At 37.3% G+C, this 11,809-nt stretch overlaps 1 protein-coding gene across 1 annotated transcript in view; it reads right to left on the reverse strand.

The window, feature by feature from the left end:
• The window catches only part of NAGLU (N-acetyl-alpha-glucosaminidase), a 160,338-nt gene that overhangs the window by 72,660 nt on the left and 75,869 nt on the right, over positions 1-11,809 (reverse strand). Inside the window, exon 3 of the mRNA XM_044054709.1 lies at positions 1,139-1,285. Within this exon, the coding sequence (XP_043910644.1) occupies positions 1,139-1,285 (147 nt within the window). The remainder of the gene's footprint in view (positions 1-1,138; positions 1,286-11,809) is intronic.

An 11,809-nucleotide genomic window follows, 5' to 3' on the forward strand; every position in this document is an offset into this window, starting at 1 on the left:
GTGTTCTTAAGAGAAAGATACCATTCAAAAAAGCATTTACAGAAGCTAAAGACAAGGAATCTGCATCTCAAAGTTAGAAATGGCTGCTAAATGCACCTTAACTAAGAAGTAGCTAAGTCCAGAGTCAAATATCTATGAAAAGACACTCCACTATGGTATAAGAGTTGATAAATGGTCAAGTCTCTCTGATAAGTCCATTTGGAAATAAAGGTCCATTTGATTTCAAATTCATCCTAGTGTTATGAAAACACAAGGATTGACGTTCAAATCCCAGTCTTGCAAATTGAAGCAATCTGTTCTGAAAGGAAACAGTTTGTATAAAAATGTGTGATGCATGAAAACAAAGGAAAGGACAAAATGAATGACTTACTGATGTTTTAACAAGGTAAAAAAATAAACCATTTGGAATAAGAATGACTACTACAAATATATCATTTAGTCATTTAACTAAATGCCTTAAATGAAATGTAATGCTACTGAACCATATGTCTGAGATATCGTATTTTACAAACAAAACTATTTATGAATAAAAGAACTAGCCAGTTGTGAAACAGTGAAATGAATGAACTTCTAAACTGATTTTCATGAATAAAATAATACTGGTATAATTTTGAACTTTAAAACTAGGCATTTGAAAACCCCAGACTTTGTAAACTTCATAGATACAGCCCAACTGCCATATTAGATTTGAACTTATACACATCTGTAAACACACACACACACGCGCACACACACGCACACACACACGCACACACACACACACACACACACACACACACACACACACACACACACACACACACACACACACACACACACTTACTTGTAAGCTACAAACACCACCCTTGCAATTTCCACTACAATTGGTCACTCAAATTTCGATGAAAACAACTTGGTACAGTTATACCATGCTTAGCATCCCTTCCATTAATGGCCCAACTATGGTGGAACATGTATCTTCATGACAGACCGGGTGTTTGGTCTTGGTTTGGAACAGAGAGCAGAAACTTTCCTTTACTGTGGCAGCAATAATGCTGACATTAAACATGTTTAAAGGCAGACTCTTGTTTCTCCTCGGACTAAATGAAAATATGTCCTACAATGAGAAGAAGCTATAAAATGCTAATGACTCGCTTACCTGTAAGGCGGCCTGGTTCAGATGCCAAGATCTTGGTAAGGGCCCAGCCCAGGAGTGAATATTCCCCATGCGAGCCCAAGCCAAAAATGCAGGACCAGAAAAGTATTCATCAATCTGAGACTGGTTCAATCCCAACATGAGGAATACCTGAAACAAAGAGATATAAGAAAAGAAAATGTTATAAGGAATATATGCACTTGTATGCACATAACTATACATAGTAATTCAGTGAAATTTAAAGAAGTATATAAAGAATCTAATACATTTGGCTGTTTTAAGTCTGACACACTAACAAGTTTGCTAATGTAGTCCATCACCAGTATGAACAGCAGTGGGCTCAGAGCTGAACCCTGGTGTACACCCAGTCCCACTGGGGACCCCCTCTGTGAGGCCGAACACTGTTTGTACTTGAGTCATTGGCTCCTTGTACATAACCTGCACTAATTCTACCAATGTTTCTGGGACTTCGAACCACCACATTTCTGCCCAGATCAGTTTTCTTGGGACCTTGTCATATGTTTTCTCCAAGTCTAGGAATGCCCAGTTGGACTCTTTCCTCATCTGCAGCTTCTTCTCAACTATCTGACTCACTGCAAACATCGGGTCAGTTGTGCTGCATCCTGATCTGAAACTGAACTGCTCATCTCCCATCTTACATTCTACTACTCTGCATATCCGTTTATCAATCACCCTCTCCTGAACTTTCATGCAATGTGACCGGAATTTGATGCCTCTGTACTGCCCACAGTTGTGGATGCCCCCTTTGTTCTTGTACAGTGGCCCATGTACTCTTATTCTCCAGTCATCTGGGATATGCCTTTTTTTCCACACTGCTACGAGTACCCTCAGCAGCCATTTCTCCTCTGTCTCACACAATATCTAATCATATCTGCTGTGACCTCATCTGAGCCTGCTGCTTTCCCTGACTTCATCTTCCTTAGTGCTGTTCTTACTCCTTCTAGGGTGGGCTCCTCTTCTTCCCTCATCATAGACTTTTTCTGCGGCAATACAGCTTCTGTGGGATTTTCTTCATTCAGAAGCTGCTGGAAATACTCCTTCCATCTGCCTTTGATGTCCTGTGGACTGGTGAGAAGGCTGTTGCTGGCATCCTTTATGAAGGATGTCTCTAACTATCTTCTTTATCTTTCTGTCTTTGCCTTGCAACCTGATCTATTTTCTTTGTATCACCAACTAAGTGATTTACAGAAGCTGGTAAAGTGCCTCTGATGCCCCATTATTTGCTACTGCAACTCATTTCCTTCCTAGCCTGGTTGGACGTTTCTATCTCCCATTTTTTCCTGCACTCCTTTCTTTTGATCACTTTCTGGACTTCTGCATCCCACCACCAGCTTTCCTTATGTACCTTATTTCCATACCTGGCTCAGCCACATATTGTAGTCCTACCACATGCTGTTTTGAGGTGCCACCATTCTTCTTTAGCTCTACCTATTTTCTCCTCTTCTTGGGGTGCTAGAGCCCTGAGTAATTCCTTGAACTGTTGTACATTCTCTCCAGTCAACTTCCAGGTCTTCAGCTTGGTCTCTGCTGACCTTAGAGCCTTCTCTGACCACTGCTTGCAGAGGATTGTGGCAACCAGTGGTTTATTTAATTTTACATTTGTTGACCGGGTTTGTCCAACTGAGCCAAGTAGGCCTTTTTCAGAGGAGGCCCGGGGAGAAAAGCTCCACATGTTATACAGAACGATTACTTACTTTTGTAAATGATAATAAACAACAGGATTACACGAAATATTCACAGAAAACATACATATGAAAAACAAGGATCAACTACAGTCTACTAATAGCGAAGTCTATCAGACTTAGAATCTTACATCATTCAGAAAGAATAACAATACTCCTGTCACCAGTCTTAAAATCTTACATCCTTCAGATAGGAATATATGTAATGTGTGTAGGATAAGATTTAGAGAAATCAATGTGAGACAAGGTCCAGTAAGTTACACAGAGTTGCATACTTTGGGAGCAGATAGAGGTGTGCAGTTAGGGTTTATGCTGTTGGCCAACTGTTTCACTGGACATGACTTTGAAATCATGGATTCTACCCCAGTGCCTTTTCCTTAATAGGAGAAAGTCTACCAGAGTTGCATGTTGGTTAATCCTGTATGTGATCTTGTGACACCCTCTCTTTCTGAACCATGTGTTGGCTACTATCAAGCCGTTTTCCCGAAAGAAGTCTAGAATGGCTTCTCCTTTACTTCTGTTGCCCCAGCCATGTAGACCCAGGCAATCCTCATATCCTGTCTGTCCCGATATGTGCAGGTTGGAAGGGAGAGATCATCAAAGTTAGTGTATGCAAACAATGTAGTTTTACAGGCAAACTCTGAGCAAGAACTTCAGTAAAAGACTGTGGAAGGGAATGCAAACCTGAAAGCAAATGAGATGAAACTAAGCACAGATAAGACAGTGGTAATGGCAGCAAATTGAGGAAATCAGAAGAAGCAGAGAATTGAGATAGAAGGGAAGATAGTAAGACAGGTAAATAGCTTCAAGTATCTGGGAGGGGTGATTGAGGAGAAGGGAAGTTTGAATGAAGAGGTCAAAGCTAGAATCAGACTGCAGCCAATAGGCATAGAATCTCAGGTGCAGTTTATGACAGAAGAATGACGAAGAAGCCGAAAAGCAGCATGTACAAGACAGTGGTGCAACTAGTACTACGGTATGGTACAGAAACGTGCGCAGTAAAGGCAGAGCAGATGAAGCTAGAGGTGATGGAAATTAAATGACTGAGAAGGATGGTAGAATGCACACCGTGGGACAGACGAAGAAATGAGGACATAACAGCAGAAGCCAAAGTAGCTTCAATTGCAGAAGAGAGCAAACAGAACAGATTATGATGGTTCACACACGTGCAGAAAACCAGAAGACAATCTGGTGAAGAAGATTTGGGACAGACAGGAAGGTAAGAGGAAACAAGGACATCCAGCAGAGAGGTAGATGGACTGTATGAAGGAAGATCTGCGACAGTCGGGCATTAGTGCTGAGGAAAGCAGGACTGTGGCACTGAATCAAGAGAGATGGCGGCAGTTAATACGATAACCTAACCCCATGTAGAAAACAGGAAGAAGGGGGCTGATGATGATGATGATAATGATGACACTAACAAGTTATCTGGTCTGCGAGACACATTTGCAAAATGAGGAACTGAGGCATATCTCCTAAATTTAATCAGAATCACTGTTTGGTATCATTTACTGTAACAAAATACCATATGTTAACTGAAGCTTTACAAAAATAGTTTGGAAATAACTGGAAAAGTCTAGTTAGATGAAAATTTCATAAATGTCTTTTATATTTCTTTTACATAAAAGGAAAAAAAATGGTGAGTCCTAAAACAAAGACTGAACTAAACATATTTAATTCTGCACACAATCCCTGGGGGTCAGAAAAGCTTACCACAATGGGAAAGCCTCAACTCAAAAGGTTTCCTACTCACAGTAAACCATTCCAATTCAGATACCAGTTTACCGCTGTTTTATTTACTCCTATGGGAGTAGTCACAGTAAAGGCAAGTATAGCAGAACCGTGTGTGTGTGTGTGTGTGTGTGTGTGTGTGTGTGTGTGTGTATTAATATTTGTGGAGAACACAGCCCATACTATCATGATGCAATGACTGTTAGATCTGACACTACAGTGATTTGGACATGTGGTAATGGGACACTAATGAGATGGTTCACTGTTTAGCTTTACCATGTCTCTAGTGAATAACTATCACCAAACTGCACAGTTGATTAGAAAGCTGAACCTACGAGATGTCCTGTAAGAACAAGGACAGCTTTCTTTTCTTTTTGAAAAATCCTTTTTATTGTTTTTTTCCACAAATACATAATAAAAGTGAAAGTACAAAATGATTGCAGACAATACAGCATGTAAAGGTATCCAAACTTTCCAAAGAAAACATTTAAACATTTGCAAGAAACATTGTGATTAACAATTGAGATGGTTACAAGATATCTAGGAGTTACTTAGTGCAGAGTTATGCTGAGAACATTGAGAATTAGGACTGTATATGCAGGAAACCTTTAATTGTCTAGACTGGTAGAAAAAGAAAACAAAAAAACAAGAGGAAAGAAAAAAGAAAACAAAAAAATTGAAAGTTTTCAAAAACCTAAAAAAAAACATTTACATTATATACAATATATGCAATGTTGAAAGCCATCCTTTTATTTGAATCACAGAAGTCCGTTTTATATATCAGTGATACAACTATTTAATGTTCAATAACATAAAGGTTTTATTTTAAATCAGCACCTACCTGACATTTAATTTTAAGTATTCTGTATGTTAACCAAAATTGTCTCTAGGAGAGAATTTGAGTATGTTTGGAAGTATAATCTTTAATACTTTTAGTAGCTAGTTTGTGAGAAGTGATATATTTAACTGCCATTTCTTTGAAGCTGTTACATGAGATGTTTTTGCTATTGACCCAATTCTTAGACATAAAGTAGTGCGCATACTGCAACTAAGATATGTTTGCGCATTCCAATGACTGAACTAGAAATAATATGCAGGATCAGTTTCCCCAAGACACAGTGTTTTTTGCGTATCCAACTTTCTCTAGTTGCATTCTTAGAGAACACCAGAGCTTGGAGATTTTCTCGCAGCTCCAGAAGATGTGGAGAATATCCACATCTTCCCTAGAGCAAAAGGGGCACAGTGAACTTTTTTGTAACCAAATTTTTTGAGAACAGCTGGAGTATAATATGCATTATTGTTAGTTATCAGTTGCGTGTATATGGGGTTTTTGAAAGGTGCAGGTTTTAAGGTATTATTAATGGCTTCTTGTTTTTGTTTTATAGAGATATTATTATTTACGTTTTCCCAGTATTTTGAGTATAGTAACGCAGATGTGTTTTAACTCATTTATTAATTTATATGAATTTGATAACTCTTTAGCTGTTAGAGCTTTGATTATGTTTTGAGTATTTTCTATACTTTGTATTTCTATTTTGTGGTTTGAATATTTTAGGTTTATTATTGATATAATTTGCCTAAGAATGTAATTATAGCAAGCTGGCGACTTGAATTTTTCTCTTAGTTTATCAAGTATGTCATCTTTGTACTGTTGGATATCTTTAATTCTTGGGAATGGCTTGAGATCAATCATTTTATTTTTTAACTTAATGTTCGGGTTCATATGCATAGGTTGTAACAGTACTAACAAATTTTGCAGATTGATAGAAAGAAAAAGGGATTGGAATGCAGTAATACCATTTTTGACTATTGGGTGCAGTTTGTGAAAAATCTTTTGTTGGAGTTGGAGGAAAGGAATTTATGTTTATGGAGTTTAGTAAATTTGCCCATATGTTAACTCATATTGGGTAATTTGGATTAACCTGTTTGGTTTTATAATAAGGTAATATAGGCCAAAATCTGGTAGCCCCAGCCTGCCTTTTATTTCTGGTATTGTAAGGTTTTTGTAGCTTATTCTTGTTGTTTTAGGGTGCCATAAGAATTTGGAGAGGGCCTTTTCCATTACTTTGAGTAGTTTTTTTAGTAGTTTGAGGTTAATAGAGTTTAGCTGAAACAGAATTTTGGGAAGAATGTTAATTTTAATAATGGTAGATTTAGAGAAAAGCGATAGGTTTAAGTTTTCCCATTTTAAGATGTCTTGCCTAATTTTATCCCATGTGTTTAGGAAATTTGAGCTATGTATTTCTTTGTAAGTATGAGAGAAGTTTATGCCTAGGTATTTTAGCTTATATGTTATGGGTATGTCGACTAAAGGGAAGTATGCTGTATTATGGTTCATGGGATTTAGAGGGAAGACTGAAGATTTTTTGGGGTTCATATTATAAATTTGCAACTGTAGAGAACTGTTTTATCGAGGAAAGTATTTTGGTAAGTCTGTATTAGGGAGTCTGAAGTATAAGTTTAGATAGTCAGCAAAAGCGGAGTATTTTACTATGGTGTTATATACCATTGGGAAATGGTGGTAATGTGTTTTGGGAGATATGGAGTAGTAGCAGTTCTAGATAAATACTGAAATGAACAGAGATAGTGGGCAACCCTGACGAGTTCCATTTGTGATTTTAATAGGTTTGGAATAACACTTGTTAATGCTTAGCGTGGTTGCGGCATTGTTATAAATCATCTTGAAGGCCGTTATAAATGAAATCGGGAAGTTGAAGTGTGACATTGTTGAGAAAAGAAAATGTTGGTCCACATTGTCAAATGCTTTTGAGGTGTCTATTGTCAGTGCGTATCCTGGATGATTATCTTTGATTAAGAGAGAAATTAGGGTGTCTAACACACAGGTATTATCGTTTTTTTTTTTTTTTTCATGAAGCCCATTTGTTCTGGGGAAATAACTTTATCCAAGATTTTTTGTAATCTATTAGCTAACAATGAAGACAGTATCTTTATGTCCAGATTTATAAGGGCAATGGGCCTGTAATTTGTGGTATTCAGCTTGTCAGAATTAGGTTTTGGGATTAAAATTGTCTTTGAATTATTTAAGTATTTGTCTGTAAAGCCATTTTCTATAATAAAATCTGTATAGTCTTAGCAGTACTGGAGCTAGTATATTGCTGAGTTTTTTGTAGAACATAGCTGTAAATCCGTCAGTGCCTGGGGATTTGTTGACTTTTAGTTTTTTAATCGCACTTCTTATTTCACTGATTGATAAGGGACTGTTCAGAAAGTTATATTGTTCTACATCGAGTTTTGGAAATTTTAACTTAAGGAATTTCTCTTGTAGATTAGGTAAATGTTTCTGCTTTTCAGGGTTATAGATCTTGTAAATATCCCAGAACAAGTTGACTAAATCTTCATTGTTCTGTAGATTTCTATCTTTATATTGTATCTCTGGGATAGTATGGAGAGTTTTTTTTATGTTTATCATACATGCAAGTACTTTAGAAAGGGGTTGTGCCCATTCAGAATACTTATATAGGAGTTTCAGTTCATTTATTGTGTGTTTATGAAGTTGTACAGAGTAGAGTTCTTGCTGAATCTGTTGTAATTTCCTTTCTAGTTCCTGCGAGTGATGGGTTTGTAATTGTAATTCAGTGTTTTTGTATTGAATGACAGTTTTCTTTTTGCAAAATTAAAGCAGATGAAACTTCAGATTTAAGATCAGACAGAAAATGAACAACATGGTCAAAACACAGTCATCTGTAACAGGACAGTCCCAGAGGAATGGTGGTGTAATTTTCCCTCAAGCTCAAAAATAGCAATGAGGATAATTCAGTCAAATGGAATGAACAGTCGTAAACACTTATCCACAAAAATACTGTTCATACAAGCTGCTGGACAAAACAGTTTAGGTAGCTGACATAAAAGTTTTTTTTTTTTTTTTAAAAAGGAAATAAAGGTGCAGGATAAGTATTAGGATCAGACTGCCTAACTGCAAGGGGGTTCTCTGATGCATTTATTGGCTATGGTACATTCTGTGGAATCTACATGTCCTCCCTGTATTTATTTGTGTGTTTTCTCCAGGTACTCCAGTTTCCTCCCATCTCCTACAGACATGTGGTGGACAACATGGCTATCTACAGTGTCCCGATGTGTATGCATGACACATAAAGGCCTGGCAATTTACTTCCATTTCCTACTTGCTTAGTAAATTCCATGGATAGAGGTTGTGGATCACAGGGCCTCTACAGGAGTTAGATGAGACTCAAACAAACGGATGAAAGCAGACCAGTAAGACAGACAAACTGGAATTAAGAATGGTGGATACCGGGATGGGCATCTTGGGGCTCTGCGATCAAAGTGGTGTCTGATGTATCTGTGTAAAGACTTACCCACTGTCAAATGTTACTTTACAAGTTCATAAATTTCACACACCTACTGTTAAATGCTATTTCAGAGGTTCATAAAGTTGACAAGTTCTGCGTAGCCTTTCATGCACTTTGACAATCAAAGAATTTAGTCTATTAGACTGCCTCTTTATTTCTTAATTCCTGCCCATGCGTCTAGTTGTTGTTCTAACTGCATTACATTTTCACACTGCCTAACCTACACAGGTAAATATTTTCACAATCTAGGAACACCTTGTATGATAAATACATTTCTTTTGCAAGTCCGGTTATAACTGTGACAAAAATTTAGTGTACCTTTAATTTCTCAGATTAACTCTAATGTAATATCATTTAATTACTTATTTGTCCTGTGGTAACCAGTAAAGTCCAAATGAGCCAATGTCCCAATTTCAGAGGAGGCCCAGGGATAAAAGCTCCACAACAAATTCAAAAACATTTAAACAGTACACATTGAGGAATTATATACAAAGGGAAAAAAGCCCTTCAACAGATTAAATACTTTACAATGAACTAGAGAGAAATGCACCACAAGACACACAGTTTACAACAGCTAAATAAATTATCCACAAAGGGAGAAAATCTCCACAACGATGAAACTCAAAGACTGAGATACATTTTCATAGCATTACTAGGATAAACTAGGATCAAGAATACAATATGAACTGCAAGACACTTTGCAAAAGTGAATAGCCTAGGTCTAGTAAACTAATATACAGTTTTCAAAATACTGACTACATTTCTAATACATGGAGGTGAGAAATGACAACAGTACTCTGCTGGCAAAACAGACAAATAAAATGAGACGAGAAGAAGTAAAGAGCAGGAGGAAAATTAACATATATAGAGAGTTTATTATTAGAAAGATGAGAATTTTATGGAAGGATACGAGAAAGGAAAATAAACAGTAGTAAGTGTTGACTGAACAGGTAAAACAGGATACATCAGTACTATGGTTCCCTTAAAGTGAGAGCTTCTTTTGATGTCAGGTCATTATTACCTGGAAAGGTATAAAAGTGTTAGTTAAGAGTCAGAAAAGCATACTTAAAGTGAGTCGGTGGTCATGCATCTGTTGTGAGGGTTGTGACTCTGCGCATTCCTCAGTATTGCCCAATATACAGGATCTCTCAAAGGTTTACAGGCTAAATACATTATACCCTAACAATCTGCCTAATGTAATACAAATGCTTAATGTATCTAGTTTTTGGGAGTACCGAAAGGCCTGTACACAGTATTTTCTTTGAGGATTTATAAAGAACCACCCCCTACATACTGAAATAAGAAATAAGCACAAAGCATAACATTATATTATGTAAGTAGACGTATTAAAAATGGGTACTTGCGTATTATTGCAACCAGATTTTCGCGATACTGGTTGCTTCCAGATGTGTACATTTTACCAATACTGACTTGAAAACGTCACATTAACTGTTTTCTTTCACACTGAAATGTTTTTGAGGCAGGATTATAGATTAAACATGGAAAAAGTAATGTTTAACCGCATGCTGGCCTGAAAACGAGTATGGGAATTAGCGTACCTTGTTACTTCACGTCTTTACTTACAACAGATAAGTTTGGCTTAAATTCAGGAAGATGCGACTACAATTGCTGACAACTTTCTCTCCACACACACAGAAACAGTACAACAGCGAATGAGAAATCCACATCTTTTTTAGCCGTAATCATTGAACACAATCTCAGTTTGTCCGAGGATAGCACTATCACAATTACAAGTAGCCAAAGCACCACTGTCAACTTCTCACATACCAAACTACCCTGCATGTCAGCATAATGCAAAATCATCAGTTTGGCAAATCTTTTACTGTTATTGCAAGCTTCTATTCTTAAAAAAAAAAAAAAAAAAAAAAAGTTTTCCTCATTTCAAGTCTGTTTGTAAATTTTTTATAAATAGTCTACCAAAAAGCATTTCTCCAGGTCTCCCCATGTTTTTCTTTTCAGCATTCCACCTTGATAAGAGAAAAGCACTCCTTTCGACAGTAACATACACAGCAGCCCAGGAAATTAAACCGTGCGTGTGTAAAGCACGCAAAACAGGAAGAAGACTTTCACACGTTGTTTTATCCTCCTGAATGTAAGCTAAACCTATTTGTTGTAAGTAAAGATGTAAAATAACAAGTGGCACTAATTACCACAGTCATTTTCATGCCAGCATTCATATTACCGCAACTGTGAAAGTCTGGTTGTGCTAACATGCAAGTACCTAAAAAGGTATACAAGTTGCATAGGAATAATGTGTCCCTCACACTGTTTCTGAACATTAGACTTTCCACTCTTATCAGTGTAGCACGTTCCCTGAAGGGTAAGTTGTAACATTAACTTTCCAGGAAAAAAGGACACAATTGCTCTGACAACTCCAAATTTATTGATACTAAAACTTCAGTCCTACCTCTGTGGACCTAGTACTGATTTTTCTTCCCATCCTGCAGCTACTACTACGTTTCACCACTGAAGAAAACACATTGAATGAATTTTACGTGAATGACATACTAAACAGCTGTTTAGTTGTCGTTGTATCTTTCGGCTTTTCCCAGTTAGGGGTCGCCACAGCAGAACTCCGGTCTACTAATGATTGGCAGTAGATTTTTACGTACCGAGTTGCCAGCTCTGACGCACAACCTTCAACGAAGGTACGCCCATTCACGCATGTCTCGACACAGAAAACGCTTTAGCTGTGAATCGAACAGGACAACATCTTACTGTGAAGCGACAATGCTACCACAGCACCACCACCGCAGCTATGGCACTGAACAGCTGTTTAGTAAAAAAGGACAATTACTTTTCACCAAAGAAACACAATGGATGACTAAGTTGGTAGCAATGTTAAAACTATGAAAAAAGAAAAGTAAGCACGTGGTGGGCATGAAGCAATC

The sequence above is a fragment of the Protopterus annectens genome, chromosome 13.part0 (genome assembly GCF_019279795.1).
Source record: "Protopterus annectens isolate FY-2018-M chromosome 13.part0, PAN1.0, whole genome shotgun sequence".
NCBI classification, from domain to species: domain Eukaryota; kingdom Metazoa; phylum Chordata; order Ceratodontiformes; family Protopteridae; genus Protopterus; species Protopterus annectens.